General features: G+C 50.2%; 1 protein-coding gene across 1 annotated transcript in view; it reads left to right on the forward strand.

Moving 5' to 3' along the window:
• The first annotated feature begins 2,439 nt into the window (after positions 1-2,439).
• The window catches only part of P3H2 (prolyl 3-hydroxylase 2), a 141,977-nt gene continuing 123,941 nt past the window's right edge, over positions 2,440-20,475 (forward strand). The window contains exon 1 of the mRNA XM_063131751.1: positions 2,440-2,907. Within this exon, the coding sequence (XP_062987821.1) occupies positions 2,440-2,907 (468 nt within the window). The remainder of the gene's footprint in view (positions 2,908-20,475) is intronic.

Below are 20,475 nucleotides of genomic sequence, written 5' to 3' on the forward strand. Positions count from 1 at the left end.
TTTGCACCAGTTGCTGGGGAACATGGGCGGGCGGGTGCTGTTGCACCATGTCCTGCCTTGTTGGTCCCTGGCTGATGGCTGGTTGGTCACTGTGTGAACCGAGTGCTGGACTAGGTGGACCATTGGTCTGATCCGGCTATTGGGCAGTATAGAAATGTAATTAATAAATAATATAAATAAATGAATAGGTGGATGAACAGATATTGTGGGTGGCATTATTAGGACCTGTAATAGTGTTGGCAGGGTATTTATGGGGACAGAGTTGGCATCTGATTCTGCATCTCTGCTAGCAACAACAGACCCCACAACAGGGCATAGTTTAACCATGTCCTGTGTGAAGAGGCACTTCCTTTCTCACTCCTGAATCTCCCACTCTTTGGATGGTCCCAAGTTCTAGCCTTATGAAGAGGGAGAGGATTGTATCAAGAGGATCAAAGAATCTCAGCCCAAACCTGCTCAGATTTACCAGGAAGAGGTGATCTCTGTAACAGAAACCCTGCTGCCTATTCCCATATGACTCTCAGGCTGTGGATACTCAGTGGGGTGGGTGATGTGCACTCTGCACATGCTCAGTACTATAGCCAGCATCATCCTTTTACACGTTCTAGTAACTGAACAAATGATTCATTGTTCTGGGGTTGTGTTTATTGGTTCCTGGGCAGCCGTAATCATAAATCATAGAATAGCAGAGTTGGAAGGGGCCTACAATGCCATCAAGTCCAACCCCCTGCTCAATTGTGATGTAAAGTGCTTTCGAACGGAAGATCCTTCTTCTCTTTTATTTCCAAGGGCAAAGGACCTGACAGCTGGTTGTACACTTCTTCTGCTGCTGCTGGAACAAACAGGCTGGAGGCAAGGACGGGCCCAAGGTGAGCCCCTGACAAAGGTCGGACTTAAATCCCAAGCGCTCTTCCATGGTCCGATGAAGGGTTGTCAAAGCTGCAGGCCTAACCATAATTACCCCAGGGAGGAAGGATGTTCCTAGCAGTGGCACACCTCTCGTGTGGCTGACTTCTGAGTAAATATGTTTAGGATTGGGGTGCTGCTGAGTCTTTTCCTCTCACCTTGGCCCTGTAGCAACCTCAAGGGCCTCCTGCTAGATCATCTCAGGGATTCAGCGTCCCGGAAGTCCACATGCGTGTACACACACAGCACACACACACACACACACACACACACTTCCCCAATCCATCTATCTCAGTATTGTTGACACTGGCCTTCAGCAAAGATTCACCAGGATTTCAGGCAGTTTCGTTTTTCCCTCCTTTCCCTCCGCAGCTTTACCTGGAGCTGCTGGCACCTGAGAGCCTCCGCAGGTAAAGCAGGTGTTCTACCGCTGAGCTATGGCCCTTTCCCTAAAAACATTGCAAGAGTCTGGTGCTCACGGTTCTGGCTAGATGAAGCATTTAAATGGGAGCCAGGAAAGCTGCCTTATTCAGCGTCAGACCCTTGATCTGATCCTATCCCAGTACTGCCGGCTCTGACTGGCAGCCGCGGCTCTGCAGGGTACTAGGGCGGGATTCCTTCCTAGTCCTTCCTGGAGATGCGGGGGGGGGGGGAGAGCGGATCGCACCTGGAACCCTCTGCGTACAAATGCAGCTGCGACGCCCCCTCCCAAACTTCTGCAAGTCCCCCCACCTTTACTCCAGGTGAACAGCAAAGACGCGGGGGGGGCATCTCTCGTTCTGCCTCCCCCCCTTAAAAAAAATAGCAAGTCGAGCCGACCCCTCGGGCTCCGTCTTTTGCCGCCCCCGCCAGCCAGCCGGCCCCGGTTCCTGGGCAGACAGCAGGGGGAGACCCCGGCCGGCCTCGGCCCGCTCCTGCTGCCTCCCGCCCCCCGCGACGGACGGACGGACGGCCCTGCCCGGCCCCTCCTCCCCGCTGCCTCCCTCCCTCCCTGCCTGCCTGCCTGCCTCCAGCGGGGGAGGGCGAAGCAGGCAGCCAGGCAATGAAGCGGAGCGCCGAGGCGCGCCCGGCCCTTTAAGGGCTGCCGGTTCCGGCACAGCCTCAGCTGCAGCCCGGGCGCGCGGGAGAAGGTCGCGTGGCCGACGGAGGGGTCGCCGCGCCGCCGCCGCCGCTGCCGCCGGGAAAGAGACGCTCCCCCGGCCGGGCCGGGACAACCCCGCCCGGCGCCCCGCAGCGCTCCCGAGTCCTCGCCGCGGCGGAGAGAAACTTCGGCGGACGACTCGCGCTGCCAACCCCCCCCCGGCCGAGATCGGCCCCTGCCTTCGGGGACCCGCGCACCGCTCCGCACCGCCCCCCCCCCCGTAACGCCTTGGAAGCCCGCGGCTGCTCCGACTCCCCCCCCCCGATGTAGTTGCGCCCCCCGCTCCGTCCCTCCCTGGGCTTTGATCTCTTCCCCCGCCCTCCAGAGGCTGCGACCCCCCCCCCGGGCCCCGATCCTCGACGGCTCCCACCGCCCCCAAGAGCCGGGCGAGGATGGCCCCCGCGCTGCTGCTGCTGGCGGCGCTGGCGGTGCTGGCGGCGCCGGGGGCCGGAGAGGCGTGGGCCTGCCCCCCGGGGCCCGGGCCGGAGCCCCCCTTCGACGCGCTGTACGCGGCCGGCGTGGAGGCGCACTCGCGGGCGGACTTCGCGGGCGCCGCGCGCTGCCTGGAGCGGGCGCTGAGCGCCGAGCGCCGCCTGCGGGACGCGCGCCTGGGCTGCGGGCTGCGCTGCCGTCGGGAGGCGCCGCTGACGCCCGCCGATGCCCGCGCTCACGCCCACGGCCGGCCCGCCTGGGACCTGCCCTCCGCCGGCGCGCTGCTGCGCCGGGCGCGCTGCCTGCGCTCCTGCCGGCGGGCCGCGCCCGGCCTCGGCGCCGACTCCCGGCACCTGGCCAGCGACGAGGTCCGCGCCGATTTCCAGCGCCGCCTGCCCTACAGCTACCTCCAGAACGCCTACATCCAGGTAAGGCGCCCCCCCCCCCCCGCGCCCGCGGTGGGTCGGCTTCCTTAGACCCTGCCCGAGGGAGGGGGGAGAAGCCCTCTGGGGTGATGCCTTCAGCCAGCCACCTGCCGGCCCTCCGGCTGCCCTCCTCCCTCCAGCTGCCGGGGAGGGGGGGGGGAGAGTGAAACCGCCTCCCTCGGCGTCCCCGGGCCGGCTCTTAGCTCCCTGTAGACCCCAGCTGCCCACTCCTGCCTCTCCCGCAGCAGCCCTCCCTCCACCGCCACGAGTTCTCGGCAAATCGACGGAGCTTGACCACGAGGAAGAGAGAGATGCCCCTGGCCCAGTATTCCTGTCCAGGTGAAGGACTCCTTCTCTGTGCCCTCACTGCTACACTGGAACCCCAAGTCTCTCCTCCCCTCCCCCTCCCAGGGTCCCCACACCTACTTGCAGGAGGCCTCCATCCATCCCACCCCATTCAGCCCCCCACCTGCCCTGCCCCACCCCCCTGATGATCCAGGAACATTGCTCTTCTCTCACCCAGCCCTGTCCTTCCTCCTTATGGACATTTTCTCAAGCCCCTCGTCTGTGGTCACCACCGTCCCTCTGTTGGGCAAAACAGCTCCCTTGATGTCCCTGTGTTCACCTACTGGGCACCTAGGAGGTACACCTGTCATCCATATGCCTCTCCCCTGCCTTCGAGGGCCTGTGCACTGCCCCCCCCCCCCGCTATCCCCTCTAATCATCCTGAGAACCAGGGACTCCGTTACTATGCATAAGAAAGTGAAGATTCCCCATCATTCTTTCCCCCAGGGTAGGTTGCACTGAAGTTACCTGCAACCAGAGGGGCCCTGGCTGTGCCCCCTGATTGGCTCTCCAAAGCTGGTGTGGCGGCATGGCCCACCCTCGACCCTGGGGTTGTATCTCTTCCTGGAGGCATCCTTTGCCCCGGGTCCTCCCATCCATCTGTTTTGCAGAAACACTGGTCACCGTGACTCTGCAGTGTGTCTTGATCTATCACGCGCCTGGGCTGAGGATGAAAAGTTAATGCACTGTACAGTAATTTGAACTGTGAACGGTCTGTCTGAGGAGAGAACCTGAACATTGCCATGCTGGGAACTCTCTGTTCTGTGTCCTTCATGGTTGCTTGTGTCGCTGCTGCTGCTGCACTTTCTCCGCTGCCAGACGCGGGACCTTGCTAAAGAGATTCCTGTCTTGTTCAAAAGGAGGGGTGTGTGGTGGGAAAGGCAGCAGGGTGGAGGCAGGACGGAGGATCAAACCGCGGAAGCGTGCGGTGTTAACTCAGAAATTTAGGGACTCCCTATCTGTGCCCTCGCTCAGATAAGGCAACAAGACAGCCGTGCTGCTTTAAGTGCAGCTAAGCTTTAAGTTAAAGAACAGAACACAGAGAGTAGGAATAAATGGTGAATTCTCACAATAGAGGGATGTAAACAATGGGGTCCCACAGGGGTCTGTATTGGTTTTCAACTTGTTCACAAATGATCTGGAATTAGGAGTGAGCAGTGAGGTAGCCAGGTTTGCTGATCACACCAAATTATTTAAGGTGGTTAAATCTAGGGCTGTGCACGGACCCCCCGATCCGCCCCGCCACGATCCGCCTGTGGCCTGGTCTACTTCGTTACGGAGCTCCAGATCCAAATCGGAGCTCCGTTTCCCCCCACACACACCCATAGACTTACCTGGCTGCACCACCGTTGCCACATGAACTGCGGCAGCAGCGGCAGGGCCAGGTAAGCCCCCCCTCGCGCACACCACTTACCTGGTCCGTCGCAGCCCGTCGCCGGCTTCACTTCAGCCCGCAGCTCAACCCAGGGCCTACACTTCCGGGTTGAGCCACGGGCTGAAGTGAAGCCGGCGACGGGCCGCGACGGACCAGGTAAGATCCCCCCCTGTCCCCTTACCTGGCTTTGCTGCCATCACCGCACGGGTGGCAGCAGAGCCAGGTAAGGCCCCCTTACCTTTTTTTCGGAGCTCCGGATCGAGGCAAAGGATCTTCCTTCATCTCGATCCGCTCCTTGATGCTCCGCTGCCCCCCCCGATCCTCTTCGCCTCCACCTTAAGGGGAGGTAAAGCACCCCGATCCGCTTCTGCTTCTCCGACCCGAAGAGAAGCGGAGCACAGCCCTAGTTAAAACAAAAAAGGATTGAGAACAGCTCCAAAAAATCTTTCCAAACTGGGAGAATGGGCATCAAAACGGCAAATGCGGTTCAGCATTAACAAGTGTAAAGTGATCTATGTTGGCAAAACCCGATTTCATGTTTAAATGGATGTGATCTTAGTGGTGACTAATCGAGACAGAGATCTCTGGGTTGTGGCGGATGGTTCGATGGAAATGTCAACCCAGGGTGTAGCTGCTGTGAAAAGGGCATAATTACAAAAGGAGGTGGAAAACCAAAACAGAACCCTGCCACAATCACACGGCCCTTATTTAAATCTATGGAGTAGCCCCACTTGGAATACTGCGTACAGTTCTCATCACCACACCTAAAAAAGGATGTTCAAAGTATCCACTCAAGACGACTCATTAAGAAATCTGCTGCCAATGACTCAAGGACCTCAGTCTCGGCTAGCCCAACTCTGACACTAAGCACTACGTGGCCCCATGGAATCTTCCATTCATGACTGGACTTGAGTGAAATGTATACCTCGTCAGCAGATGTTCAAAATGGGCAGGCTTGGGCAGAAAGGATAACCAAAATGATCACAGAATCATAGAATCATAGAATAGCAGAGTTGGAAGGGTCCTCTAAGGCCATCAAGTCCAACCCCCTGCTCAATGCATGAATCCACCCTAAAGCATCCCTGACAGAGGGTTGTCCAGCTGCCTCTTGAAGGCCTCTAGTGTGGGAGAGCCCACCACCTCCCTAGGGAACTGACTCCATCAGTGAGCTGGAGCAACTCTGCTGTGGGGAATGGTTATAATGTGTGGGTCTGTTTAGATTAGGAAAAAAACCCATTAAGGGGAGACCTGATAGAGGTGTACAAAATTATGTGTGGTGTGGAGAAAGTGGATAGAAAGACATTTTTCTCCCTCTTTCATAATACCAGAACCCAACAGGAGCTGATTAGAGGGAGATTCAGGACAGATAAAAGGAAGGACTCCTCCACACACAGTGCATAATTATTATTATTATTATTATTATTATTATTATTTATATAGCACCATCAATGTACATGGTGCTGTACAGAGTAAAACAGTAAATAGCAAGACCCTGCCGCATAGGCTTAAACCATAGAATTTGCTACTGCAAGATGTAGTGATGGCCACCAATTTGGATGGCTTTAAAAAGGGGGTTGGATAAATTCCATGAGGAGGAGAAGGCTATCAATGGCTACTAGCCGTGATGGCTATGTGCTATCCCCAGAATCAGAGAATGGGCCTGTTCAGACAACATGCTAAGCTATGGTTAGGGCACTAACCCTTTTGCAGCAAAGGGTTAGTGAGCATGTTTAAACCATGGTTATGTAGCCTCCATGATTAGGAATGGTTCACATGACACGTGAAGCCATAACGTTTAGCTCAAAATACTTATCCATTTGGCTTAGCATGTCTTCTGGGCCAGATCTACACTAAGCAGGATATGACACTTTGAAAATAGTTTGAAAACTGTATATGCAGTGTGTCCTGGGCCCGAACAGTTGTCAAAACTGTTATAAACTGTTATAAAGCAGTAGTGTAGATCCTGCCCTGGACAGGGTTGCAGTAAGCCTGTATACACCAGTTTCTGGGGAACAATAGTGGGAGTGGATTCTTGACCTCCAGTCCTGCTCAAGGGCTTCCCATTGGGGCATGTGCTTGGCCACTGTGTGAACAGAATGGTGGACTAGAGAGGTCTTTGGTCTGATCCATCAGGGCTCATCTTATGTTCTTGAAGTGCACTAAACTCGTAGTTATTATGATGTCATCTTTCAGAGTTGCATAGGCAAAATAGACAATTGGGAAAGTAAGGCAGGGAACGGATTGCTAAGCACGGGTCGTGAGTGTGGACAGATGCCATCTCATGGACTTCAAGCTTGCTTTGGAAATGTTGAACTTGTCGTGCTGTTGTTTGAGGGAAACAGAGAATAATTCAGCCCTGAAGGGAGATGGATGCATTTGGCATTACAGTTGCAAGTTGGAGTGTTTCAGGATTGTGCTCAGTCTGCATTTCAAAATGAGCCAACCTCATCTGTACCTTCTGGACTAATGTGAGAATCAGAATGCAGCCCTCCTTTGGATTTCACACTTCTCTGGACTACAATTTTTGGCTCAAAAAAAGTACCAAAAATGCATATAAAATCTGTGTTTTGGGATAAACTATATTTAGAAAAGCATGACTTGTTGGAGAACATGTACAAATACATTTATATTTAAATCGACATGAACTTTTGTGCAGATGTTTATGAAATTTGCAGATTAATGCAGAAACTGGATTGAACAGATTTATGAATGAACACATCTGAATCTGACATAGACCAGAAATAGATTGTCCTGTCCATCTCTAGTTGCACAGGGTAACCTCTGCTCCTACGGCTGCAGTGCCATGAACAACCACGCCCCAGGAACACCGCGTGAGATGGACTTCTTTTAGAGTTGGATTAATATAGTCTTTAGAGTACTGCCAATGAATGGAAAGATCCCAGTTCAAGTCTTACATTAGCCATGAATTTCCTAGGTGGCCTCAGACAAACCACTGTCTAACTTGATAGAGGGTAATGCCTGCCTACTTTACAGGGTTGTTTAAAGGGTGTTGGAATAAGGTATGGCAAGAGTTTTGAACCTTTAGGAAAGGTACTCTGGCACAATTAAGTTATTCTCATCACCACTAGTGAATGCAAACCTTTTGGCTCCAAAGAGGAATACCTTTTATACAAGAAATGTTTCCTATCTAGTTTGAGCAGCTATTTTTCATTTAGATGATAGTTCCTAGAAAAGAGGCGATTCAGTTTGATTTCAGCTGGGCCGTATGTTCCACCCAGGCAAATTCCGTGGCTTTTGTTGGTCGTTCTGGAGGAGGAAAAACTCTCCTGTGGGGAAGGGCAGATGTTCAGATGTGTGGAGAAATGCTTGGTTGATAGTGGTCACCCAAGAGCGTCTTAATTTCCTCCTTTTTTCCTAGCATTTAAAAGTTCTTTGGAGATATGGCCACCAAGGCCCCTGGGAAGAAGTTCCATGATGAAACATTGTATAATTCCCAACGTATTGCCTGGGTAAAAATGGGGCAATGGAAGCTAACTGATACTGATTCTGACCCTTGGTCCATGTAGTCCAGTATTGTCAACATGGATTCATAGCAGCTTTCCAGAGTTTCAGGTGGGATTCTTTCCTAGTCCAACCTGGAAATGGCAGGAGATGAAACCTGGAACCTTCTTCATGCAGAGCAGGTGCCCTTCCCTGGCTGCTTGGATAGGCATTTCTAAAGTACATGAGAGTTATAACTCTTCATTGCAGGTGCTCAGCCAAGCTGCAGTGATGCTTTTAAAGGATAGAAAAGGGGTTGTTATATAAGAACACAAGAAGAGCCCTGATGCTGGATCAGACCAAGGGTCCATCTAGTCCAGCACTCTGTTCACACAGGGGCCAACCAGCCATTGGCCAGGGACCCACAAGGCAGGACATGGTGCAACAGCACCCTCCGACCCATGTTCCCCAGCAACTGGTGCACACAGGCTTACTGCCTCGAATACTGGAGGTAGCACACAACCATCAGGGCTAGTAGCCATGGATAGCCTTCGCCTCCAGGAATTGACCCAACCCCCTTTTAAAGCCATCCAAATTGGTGGCTGTCACTACATCTTGTGGTAGTGAGTTCCATAATTTAACTCTGCACTGTGTGAAGAAGTCCTTCCTTTTATTTGTCCTGGATCTCCCACCAATCAGCTTCATGGGGTGACCTCGTTGGGTTCTAGTATTTTGAGAGAGGGAGAAAACTGTCTCCCTCTCCACATTCTTCACACCAGGCATAATTGTGTACACCTCTATCATGTCTCCCCTTAGCCTCCTTTTGTTGTTCTGTTGTTGTTGTTTACCCAACTTTGCAGAGTTCTTCATATTTGGAAGGGAAAGAACTTGAGATTTTAAAAAATCTGAATGTGGGAGAAAGCAGAACTGTCCGGTTCATCTGTCCTTATCAGAAAGCTCAAAAGCAAAACATAAAGTCTGTTGCCTTCTCCAGCCTAGTGTCCTCCATAGAATCATAGAATCATAGAATAGCAGAGTTGGAAGGGGCCTACAAGGCCATCGAGTTTGTGCTGGGCATCCATTTGTGCTGGGCATCCATATTGGCTGGGAATGCTGGGTGTTGTTGTCTAACGCATTTGCAGGGAACGAGGTTGTGGGAGGCTCCCGTAGTGTCTCCCTGTTCTGGTTTGCCGAAATGGACTTCCTTTGAGCAGAGAGGTTCTGTTTAGCGTTGATGGCGAATCACAACTGATAGATCCCCTCCATGGATTTGTCTAGCCGTTTGCAATAACCGCTAAGACAGCGGACGAACATCTCTTGCAAAAAAAGGGCGAAGAGACAACATGTTCTGGAACGCTTTACAAAACCCACAGGGGACATTTGCACCGGGATCATCTCATTTCCGTTATTCACATTGCAGATGATCCCTTTGCAGAGAAAGGGATTATGACTTTATTTTCCCTGTAACCGACCTGCAGCAATACACCCGCTATTGCACAGAGCATGCAAGCTGCATCTCGACCCGGGGTTTAACTTCTGGAAAGCTGTAAAGGAAATGAGGTTAGGCCAGACTTCCTGTCCTGTATCCTGAACTGTCGTTCCCGAAGGGGTGGGGGTGGGGGGGCACTGTGTGTCTGCACTTTTGCTTTCTTTGTCTTGTAGGAGAGAGGATTGGATTTTGAAGTCACCAGCGTCCCCGCCCCCCACCCGAGGGGAAGGGACTGTGTGGAATGTACTTTCTTACCCTTCCTTGCACTGACCTTTCCCCCGCTCACTTACTTCCAGGGTTGGCCAGACTACACGAGAAAGCCCGCTGGCTGCTTGGGATGGCAAATAGGAGAGAGAGAGAGAGAGAAATTAAACCCGGGCCTTCCTGCTTTGAGCTGTCATGAATAACTGAGACTGATTTCTGCTCCTAAAGCCAGTGCCACGTAGGCTGAAAGCATGTATGCATTTACCTGGGAGTAAGTGTCATTGCATTCAATGGAGCCTATGTCCAAGTAGACATACCTAGGTTTGCTTTGTCCGTTGCAGTTAAGTGTCAGGATTGCAGAAGTATTCTCAGACGAATGTTGGTGGTAGTGGGCTGGGGAATGAGGTATGATGTGCCATAACTATCTGGTTTAGCGGTTTGAATGGCAGGACACGGAATAATAGGCTCAAGTTAAAGGAAGCCAGATTCCGGCTGGATATCAGGAAAAACTTCCTGACTGTTAGAGCAGTACGACAATGGAACCAGTTACCTAGGGAGGTGGTGGGCTCTCCCACACTAGAGGCCTTCAAGAGGCAGCTGGACAAGCATCTGTCAGGGATGCTTTAGGGTGGATTCCTGCATTGAGCAGGGGGTTGGACTCGATGGCCTTGTAGGCCCCTTCCAACTCTGCTATTCTATGATTCTATGATTCTATGGTTGTCCACCATGTGAACCGAGTGCTGGACTGGATGGACTCTTGGGCTGATCCAGCATCAGGGCTCTTCCGATGTTCTCATGTTCTTAATAGCCTGTCATGATGTAGAATAGCCAGTTTATGATTTGAACAGGAAAGGCTAAGCAAGAATGAAAAGCTCACATTATCGGTGAGAATTGGCCTAAATGCACAAGGCCAGTATTTACGAAGGCAGAACCATCTGCAAGAGAAAAGCGAACAGGCTTTTTTTGCACCTCTGCGCCCGTTATCCAAAAGTAAGTGGTGGCAACTCTCTGGTCTGCATTTCTCTTTCCTGAAAGCCACACCCGTGGGTTTGATCCCCAGGCATCGCTGTATTGTGGGATTAGCTGTGCTTCTCATTTATTGGGGTCCCTTTTAAGAGTGGGCGGATTTGGAAGGAGATGAGACTCGCCCAGTGCCCACATCAGTGACGCAGCTGCAACGTGGGCAGTTCTACCCTGTGCTTTTGAAAATTAAAGGGCAGCTGAGGAAAATCTCTTGAAGGAGATGTGTCTTCAACATCCCTGCAAAAGAGCTTCTGCTTCCTCCCCCCCCCCCCCCCGGGCATCATGCAGGCTCCAGACAGGGCCAAAGCAGCTGGCCAGGCGCTCTCTGCCTGGGCATTGTGGCGCTGCTGCGGGGTTCAGTTGTCCGTGTCAGCTTGAGTGAAGAACTGGGTATGCAAGGCCATGCGTCGCAAAATGGCCACCGGGCCGGGAGACCACCGCCTGGAACACGCCAACGGTGACTAAGGCTGTTTCTGCACCAGCCGCCAAATGCGGGCTGGTCACGGCTGAGTCCCTGGGCATTCCAAATGATGCACAGGGACTCCCAGGAGGAAGGAGGGACAAAAACGGGTTTTCTCAGGGATAAGTACTCCCTGGGAAAATCCGATTCTTCCCACGGTCTCGGGATCGTCCTGAGACTGTGGGAGGTGTGGCTGCCTGTCCCGGCTTCTTCCCTCCTCTCCACGAGTATTTGATTAAACGGACTGTTCGTTGGAGCGCACATGCGCTCATCTCCTTTAAAAAAATTTTTTTAAAAAAATGGCGGGCCACCACCCTCCTTCCTCCTGGGATGTTGTGCAGCGAGAGAAAAGTTTGCCATCGCTAGTAGTAGTATATTTCCTGTTTTGAAGGCAGGAGTTAAGTTTATATGCTTTGAAAAATATATATAAAAATAAAGTTTTTATATTTATGTTTGTTCTTGTCTGACCTCTCATAGGGAGAGCACACACACACCCCAATTTCACGTCATTAGAGAAGACAGTCAAGGAATGCAGCAGATCTCTATTTTTATAAACTGAAGAAGCACAACTGTGCATCAGCAAAGTAAAGGATAAAAGGTCCTGCACAGTTTTGGATATGTGTGTGTATGTGTGCATGGGGGGAGGGGGGAGAGCATAGAATCATAGAATAGCAGAGTTGGAAGGGGCCTACAAGGCCATCGAGTCCAACCCCCTGCTCAATGCAGCAATCCACCCTAAAGCATCCCTGACAGATGCTTGTCCAGCTGCCTCTTGAAGGCCTCTAGTGTGGGAGAGCCCACCACCTCCCTAGGTAACTGGTTCCATTGTCGTACTGCTCTAACAGTCAGGAAGTTTTTCCTGATGTCCAGCCGAAATCTGGCTTCCTGTAACTTGAGCCCGTTATTCCGTGTCCTGTACTCTGGGAGGATGGAGAAGAGATCCTGGCCCTCCTCTGTGTGACAACCTTTCAAGTATTTGAAGAGTGCTCTCATGTCTCCCCTCCATCTTCTCTTCTCCAGGCTAAACATGCCCAGTTCTTTCAGTCTCTCTTCATAGGGCTTTGTTTCCAGATGCATTTTCCCCTTTTCTCAAAGGTTGAAATGCTGGTCCCAAGGCTTAGTCATTGGCAGTAAGAGCTTTAAGCTAAAATATGCTGGTGTTTTGGCTCCTCCCCTTTTGCCTTTGGCTCCACCCACCACTAGAACACGACCCTCTAAGAGCTTCTCCAAAGTGGAACGTGGCCCCTGGTTCAACACCCACAGAGTAAGGCTTCAAGACAGATCGGAATACCAGCAACTCTGACCAGATGCCAGATTCCAGCTGGACATCAGGAAAAACTTCCTGACTGTTAGAGCAGTGCGACAATGGAATCAGTTGCCTAGGGAGGTTGTGGGCTCTCCCACACTAGAGGCCTTCAAGAGGCAGCTGGACAACCATCTGTCAGGGATGCTTTAGGGTGGATTCCTGCATTGAGCAGGGGGTTGGACTCGATGGCCTTGTAGGCTCCTTCCAACTCTGCTATTCTATGACCTTAAGAATCAGATGCAGTCCTTAGTTGTTTCTTTCTAATCCCAGATGCTGTCCAAATTTGAGCCCCCCCTCCCCCCCGCTTGTTCTGCCTGTCATTCCAAATCACAGGCTATGCTTGAAATAAAGAAAGCCAAGGAGTAATTGCTGTCGGAATAAGGAATCTGAGCTATTTGTTGGCATCTAGTTCTTGAATAATTAGGTACAAGCAGTGTTTGGGGAGGGTGGGGGGCAGAGTGCAAAGCTTCTGGGTGGCTTTGGGCGGCTTCCTCATTGCAGAGCTGTCACTCGGTGCTCTTGGCCTTGGATAAATATCACCATGTGCAGGATGGTTAAAATTAACAGGGGACCGAAATAAACCGTGAGGGACTAAAGATGCTTTAGCCCGGCTGGATGAATCGAAGAATGTGGGCCAGTTGCGCTGAGCATCCCAAAAGTTCAGAAAATGTGCATTGATCAGATCACACATGAAATTGCCACGGAAACTCTAAGGAAACAAAGCCCTATGAAGAGAGACTGAAAGAACTGGGCATGTTTAGCCTGGAGAAGAGAAGATGGAGGGGAGACATGACAGCACTCTTCAAATGCTTGAAAGGTTGTCACGCAGAGGAGGGCCAGGATCTCTGCTCGATCCTCCCAGAGTGCAGGACACGGAATAACGGGCTCAAGTTACAGGAAGTCAGATTCCAGCTGGACATCAGGAAAAACTTCCTGACTGTTAGAGCAGTACGAAAATGGAACCAGTTACCTAGGGAGGTGGTGGGCTCTCCCACACTAGAGGCCTTCAAGAGGCAGCTGGACAAGCCTCTGTCAGGGATGCTTTAGGGTGGATTCCTGCATTGAGCAGGGGGTTGGACTCGATGGCCTTGTAGGCCTCTTCCAACTCTGCTATTCTATTCTACGCTTCTATGATTTGCATAGCCTAGCTGGATGAGTCAAATGATGCTGGCCAGCTATACTTTGCATCCCTGAAGTTCAGAAATTGTGAATCAGCCAGGCGTCTGACAGGAGACTGCCACAGAAATTCTAAAAAGGTGGCATTTACAACTAGCGGCATGTGGCATTTACTTGCCAGTCACCTGATTCCTCAAAAAATGTCTCTTCTTCCACAGGAATTTTGAAAGCCCCTCATGCACCCATTTCTTGGCACATTCTGCTTCCGAACCAGCTGTCAAGAGAAGCAAATTGGCAGCAATTTAATCCCAAATTATTACTGGGCAGATGTGAACGGCACAACTACCAGTATTAGAAGTGTCTGAAGCCCCTGAATTGTGGGCTGGGGTGGATTTTAGTTGCTTTCTAAAGTAGCGTGCATTGTTTATTTATTTATTTAAAATATTTTTATCCCGCCCTATATCACTAAGATCTCAGGGTGGTGTACAGATAAAAACATAACAGTATAAAACAATATGCACAGTTAAAAACAAATTAAACCATGATCCAAGTTAAAACAATATATAATTTAAAAGCAATAGACAGTTAAAACAATGTGCCAGTGAGTTTAACCATCAAAGGCTTTGTTAAAAAGCCACGTTTTTACTTAGCGTCGAAATGAAATCAACGTTGGCGTCAATCGGGCCTCCAAGGGGAGGGCATGCCACAGTCGGGGTGCCGCCACAGAGAAAGCCCTCTCCCGTGTCCCATCATAACGTATATGTTGCATTGGTGGGATGTGGAGAAGGGCTCCTCCAACAGATCTAAGGTCTCGGGCAGGCGTATATAAGGAGAGGCGTTCTCTCAAGTATCGAGGTCCCAAGCCATTTAGGTCCCTGCATTGAGCAGGGGGTTGGACTCGATGGCCTTGTAGGCCCCTTCCAACTCAGCTATTCTGTGATTCTATGATATGAAATCCAAGCGATTTAGAAAACAAACAAACGCATATTGCCACGGGTGGCAGGCAGGAGTGCCTGAGTACAAGTTTGCACAAGGGGGAAGGGAGCGACAGCAGATTCCTCAGCCGTGCGCCTTTCTGGAACCAAACTCCTCGGCAAGTAAGTCATTAGCAAGCCCCAGGGCAGCACATGGGCAGCAAAGGCTTTTGATGTAGCCACTGAATAATTACAGCGGTTCAGAAGGCGGCCTGCGTCTTCCCTCACTGCCCTGCTGTGCTGCCCAGCTCATAAAACGGCCCTTTTCTCTTCCTACTTCGATGGCCGTGCCAGGAAGCCACACTTTTACCAGCCAAATGTGGCCGAAGGCAACGTCAGTCCATGGAAGGTAGAAGAAGGCAAACGTTTCCCTGGAGCTTCTTGTTCCAAATATATACAGTCAAGCCTGTTCCGCACATCTTCGTAGTAGGATTCCACTTGTGGAATGTGCACACTTGGCCAGATCTTTTGGGAAAGCGAGTTTGTTCTGTTTTTCCTACTCCAATTGGTTTGTTTTTGAGCCTCAATCTTTAATGAGGTGAGGAGGGAAAAAAACCCTCGGGGGTGCGGTGGAGGTTGTTCCTGGGGAGTTGGCCCCCGGCCCCTGCATCATTTGCTTGACGGGGCTTGGGCAAGGCAGCGAGCCATGAACGCAGGGCCGACGCAGGCGGTGGGGGGGGGAGGAAGAAAGAACTGCACATGTCAGCTGTTTGGTGCTGCGCATGACTGAGCATGGTGAAAATATTGGAGCCCGAGTGGAGGCAAATCTTGCAAAGACGTCTTTGGGCAGAACGAGGCAGACAAGAGGTGCTTGAGGGGAAAGGGCCAGGCCTAACCTGGCAGGAACTGAACAAATGGAGGGTTTTAAGGAGTTAGAAAAACACACACACACACACGAGTGGTTGGAACGCCAGCTTTAGAGCGAGGAGTGTTTTACCATGCATGCGCATGCAGAAGGCACATTGTCTTCCTTCTTCTCTCTGCTGTTTGGCCTCCTGCCATGACCGTTGCCAGCTCCCCACCTGCACGGCTGCTCCTGCCTGGTTCACAATTGCCCAACGGGCAGCATTCTAGCAAGTGATGTTTCTGCTGAAGCAAGGAAATCTTCGCCAGCTGAATTTCTACATTGCACGCAGCTACCTATTGCTCCTCCTCTCCAAAGGCAAGGGCCATAACTCATTGACTGAGCCCTTGCTTGGCAGGCAGGAGGTCTCCGATTCGACCCCCAGCATCTCCAGGTAGGGGGAGGAAAGAATTCTGTCTGAAACCCTGAAGAGCAGCTGCTGCCAGTCAGTGTCAACAATACTGGGATAGATGGACCAAGGGTCTCACTCAATATAAAGCACCTTCCTAGTTCCTCTCTTACCAAGGATCAAGGCCCAGGAACACACACGCACCCCGCCAGAAAAATCTGACAAACGGCCCACCCTCCCATGTAGAGGATAGATCAGTAGCTTGATCACGGGAAACCACATCACAATCTTCAGTTGAAGAGCAGGACGTGCTTGAACCCTTTGAGCTTGTCAGTAGCTGCCTGCCTCTCTGTGCCCCCCTTCCTCCTTGTTTTGGGCCCATTAGTTCTCATGGGACACAGCAACTTATAGCCCTCCTCAAGTACATTCCCCCCCTCATCAGTATTCCTATATATAAAGGCGCCTTGTGCTGGATTCAGACCTTTGGTCCATCTGTCTCCACATTCTCTCCACCAGGGGTTGGCCATTGGTCATGCCGGCTTGGACATAGGAGAGGTGTCAGCCAAAATACTCGGAGGACGCTGGTTTTCCCACCCCTGGCCACAACTTTCCAGAGCAGGGTGTTTCTCACCCCTATCTGGAGATGTCTGGGATTGAACCTGGGATTTCTGCCTACAAAGCACGGCCTCCTGAAACTGTTGCTCTATGAGTGACTCTAATAGTCTAACTCAACCTAGTTCATCTTCTAGATCTACAGCATTGTGCCCATACTGGCAGACCTCTTGCTTTGCACCTGCCAGGCTTCCCGGCCCTCTCGGTTTTAATTTTGTTCCTTAAGATTCCTTAAAATTAATTTTCGTTAACTTCGGAGGCTGGCATGCTGCAAAGCCAAGTGCTGCCTTCCAGCGCCATCTTTATTTGGGTTCCAAAGAGAGGTTCTGTGTTTCAGAGCTCAGACCCAACCTCTGCCTTGTCCTTAGATTTTGGGCATTTTGCTTTTCTTTTAGCCTCACCCATTTGTCTTCTGGGAAATGAGTATTTTGAGACGAGCCAAGCCCACTATGACAGCCATTTTATGAATGGGCAACCCCTCCCATGGCAGCCATTTTGTGACAGTACCCATGACATTCTTAAAATTCCAAATGTGTCCACTGATCCCAAAAGGTTGAGGAACTCTGTTCTAGGTCAACTTTTAATAATGATAAGCAAAGCTAGGCTAACCAGACCAGATGCTGGCGTCTTGCTTGTGTAGCCGGCATCAACGAAGCCCTTTCTTTACACCCAATGGGAAAGAGTTTGGTGGGATCCAAAATAGTCAGGGGAGAAGTAGCTGTAGTTCCTTGTGCACCTTTCTTATGTACTTCAGGTTGTGCTCCAAGCAATTCTTGATCTCTTGTTTGCACTATATAAAAGAGGATTTATTGTGAGTATTTGGCAGGGATTCCTGATTGATTAATTGATTGATTGATTGATTAAATACCCCACCTTTCTAATATAGGTGCATTATTCAAGAGCTTTGATCAAACAAATGAACAATTAGGGTAAGATTAATTACGGGAGACAGGAGACAAATTCTGGATCATAAACAGAAGCAGAAAGCCGTGCTCTAACTAATATACCAACTTTGAGATGAAATGTTAGAAGCCTTAAATCAAAGCCTGGCGTTTTAATAATTGCAAGAAGTTCATAATGGTCATATCATGCTTGGAGAGCAAAGTTCTTATCTGTCTCTCAGGGGTTGGAAAAATCTGGTCCTTCCAGATTGAAGCAAAGACATTCCGATCCCCTTGTTAGCTGAAGAAAAATGGCTCTAGGAATTAAAGTTTTATCATGACCCCATGTTAGGGCCGAAGCTGATGCTGCAATCTTTTAAAGCCTTAAGCTTCCAAAGTGCCATTAGGCTCTTTGTTGTGTTTGCCTAACAATTGACAGTTTAGGGAAGACTAATCTCTCTGGCTTTTGAGGGGAAAGAAATGTCATTCCAGAAATCCAATTAGTTATTAACAAGACTAATGGAGGTGCCTGACTGATGGAGGTGCCTGACGGGTGTGTGTGTGTGTGTGTCCAATGTGAGTTGAAAGGGTGAGGAGACAGAACAGGTATGAAGTCCTTTCGGTTAGTGCTGTGCCAAAAAATTCTCTCACATTTTTTTAACCATCCTCACTCAATTTGATAGAAAAGAAATTGCTTTTGAAAAGAAACTCAAAGGAGAAGAAAACATTGGAGAAATCTTTAGGGATTAGGGTTTGGGTTTCTTGAAGGTAGCTCACTTATGAGGTCGTCCAGGAGTGTGCACGGGTCTCCCGTCTTTCGCTGCACGGTCATTTCTTCTTATACAAAAGGCAGGAGCCCCACGACTGCTTTATAGCGGTATTGAAGTGCACTGACAACTGTTGGGGCCCATTGACACATATACCATATACCGCTTTCATACCACTTTCATAGTGCTATATTCTGCTTGGTGTAGATGTGTCATGGGCCCCAACAGTTGTCAGTGTACTTCAGTACCATTATAAAGCCCTATGAGGAGAGACTGAAAGAAATGGGCATGTTTAGCCTGGAGAAGAGAAGGCTGAGGGGAGACACGATAGCACTCTTCAAATACTTGAAAGGTTTTCCACAGAGGAGGGCCAGGATCTCTTCTCGATCCTCCCAGAGTGCAGGACACGGAATAACGGGCTCAAGTAACAGGAAGCCAGATTCCAGCTGGCCATCAGGAAAAACTTCCTGACTGTTAGAGCAGTACGACAATGGAACCAGTGGCCTAGGGAGGTTGTGGGCTCTCCCACACTAGAGGCCTTCAAGGGGCAGCTGGACAACCATCTGTCAGGGATGCTTTAGGGTGGATTCCTGCATTGAGCAGGGGGTTGGACTCGATGGCCTTATAGGGCCCTTCCAACTCTGCTATTCTATGATTCTAAAGCAGTAGTGTAGATCCTGCAGTGCACTTCAATACTGCTATAAAGCAGTATTTATTTATTTTTTATTTATTTATTTATTTATTACATTTTTATACCACCTAATAGCCGAAGCTCTCTGGGCGGTTCACAAAAATTAAAAACCATGAAGCGCATAAAAACAACCAACAAATTTAAAACACACATATGAAACACTATAAAATATTGTATTAGTGGTTCCTGCCTTTTTTTTATACCACTTTCATAGTGAAATATTCTGCTTGGTGTACATGAGCCCCAGGACTTTCTCCTGAGTAGCAGAACTGAGTGGAGCCCCACGGTCCTTCTGCATCGTTATGCCAGATTTTCTTCATTTCAGCAGCGCAATGGGAGGAACCGTTTTGTTGTTCCTGTTAGTCAGACAACCTTGACAATCTGCTGCAAATCACCCACAGATTTGCAGTAGATCCAGAGGTACCTGTACCAGCCCACAACGATCCAATTACAATATATCCAAAGTCAGGCTTTTCTAACATTGCACTTGACTAGTCATTTCAGATTGGAGTTCTGCAGGTTTGGCCAAGTTTTGTATTTCTAACTTTCCCTCCTCCAAGCTTCCATTCCAACCACACCTTGGGTACAGGTTCGGATTTCAGGACCAGTAAAGAACCCGTCATGGCTCAGCTTTGTGCCCCAACATGCCAGGTACCCGGAAAGATTGATGAAGACCCAAGGCGCGGGGTGTGCACCAGCATGTCTGGAAGCTCTTGGCTGCTGAAATGCAGAAACACCTTTGAAGCCCTCTGTCCCTGGTCCACAGATGGCATTACGCAAGGTGTGCACTGAACAGGTTGATGGTTTGATTTATATCAATTGGTGCTTGGCAGACCGAGGATGTACAGTCGGAGGGCGTAGATGGGGAGGCGAGGAGGCGCTCTGGCACGCTCAGGCCGAATGCCAGCCTACGTTTGGAAAGGCCCAAACCTGTCTCCTTTTTGAGAGCACCAGGACAGTTTTCCCCAATCTGGTGCCCTCTAGCTGTGCTGCACTACAACTCCCAGCATTGCAGGGGAGTGCTAGGAATTGTAGTAAAAAATCCTCCTGTTCCTTGTGATATTGAGAGTGAAATGAGTATTTCTTCTGTTTTTTGTTCGAGCTGTATGTGTGTTTTCTTTAAGTGCTATTCAAGTGTTCTTGAGACAGAGACACAATGAAGCCCAGGTCTTGCGGAGCGGCTCAATCTTTGTATGATCTTCACACCTTCAGACTGCAGGTGGGGGTTTGCATGATGAAATGCTTTTCCATATAAACCCCCACCACCTCACTGCAAATAAATCCTTCCCCACAGGAAGCTAGCATGTCTGGGGAAAGGCTAGGAGCTAGCTTTCTACACACAGGGATTTTTAAAATGGGTACATCTTAAATTATGTGAGGTCTAAAGTGGTATGGTACTGACCTAGATTGACCACTACAGTGAAAACGAAGTCTGATATGTTCTGATATAAACCTACTGTGTAAAACCTACTTTATCATGACCTTTTAGGTGCTGGGTGAACACTGTTTTATTTTCCCAAACTTTAAGTTGTACTTGATCGCTAGCTGCCAGGTTTATGCCTTCAGTGCTGGTGCAATTGATTCCTTAGCTGACTTATCCTATGTTAATGTTTTTATTCCATTTGTATGTGTTTGAGTTTGCTCGTACGTCACACAGGACTCTGGGTGCCAAAAGGCGGGGCATATAAATGAAT

Source organism: Elgaria multicarinata, chromosome 8 (genome assembly GCF_023053635.1).
Source record: "Elgaria multicarinata webbii isolate HBS135686 ecotype San Diego chromosome 8, rElgMul1.1.pri, whole genome shotgun sequence".
NCBI classification, from domain to species: domain Eukaryota; kingdom Metazoa; phylum Chordata; class Lepidosauria; order Squamata; family Anguidae; genus Elgaria; species Elgaria multicarinata.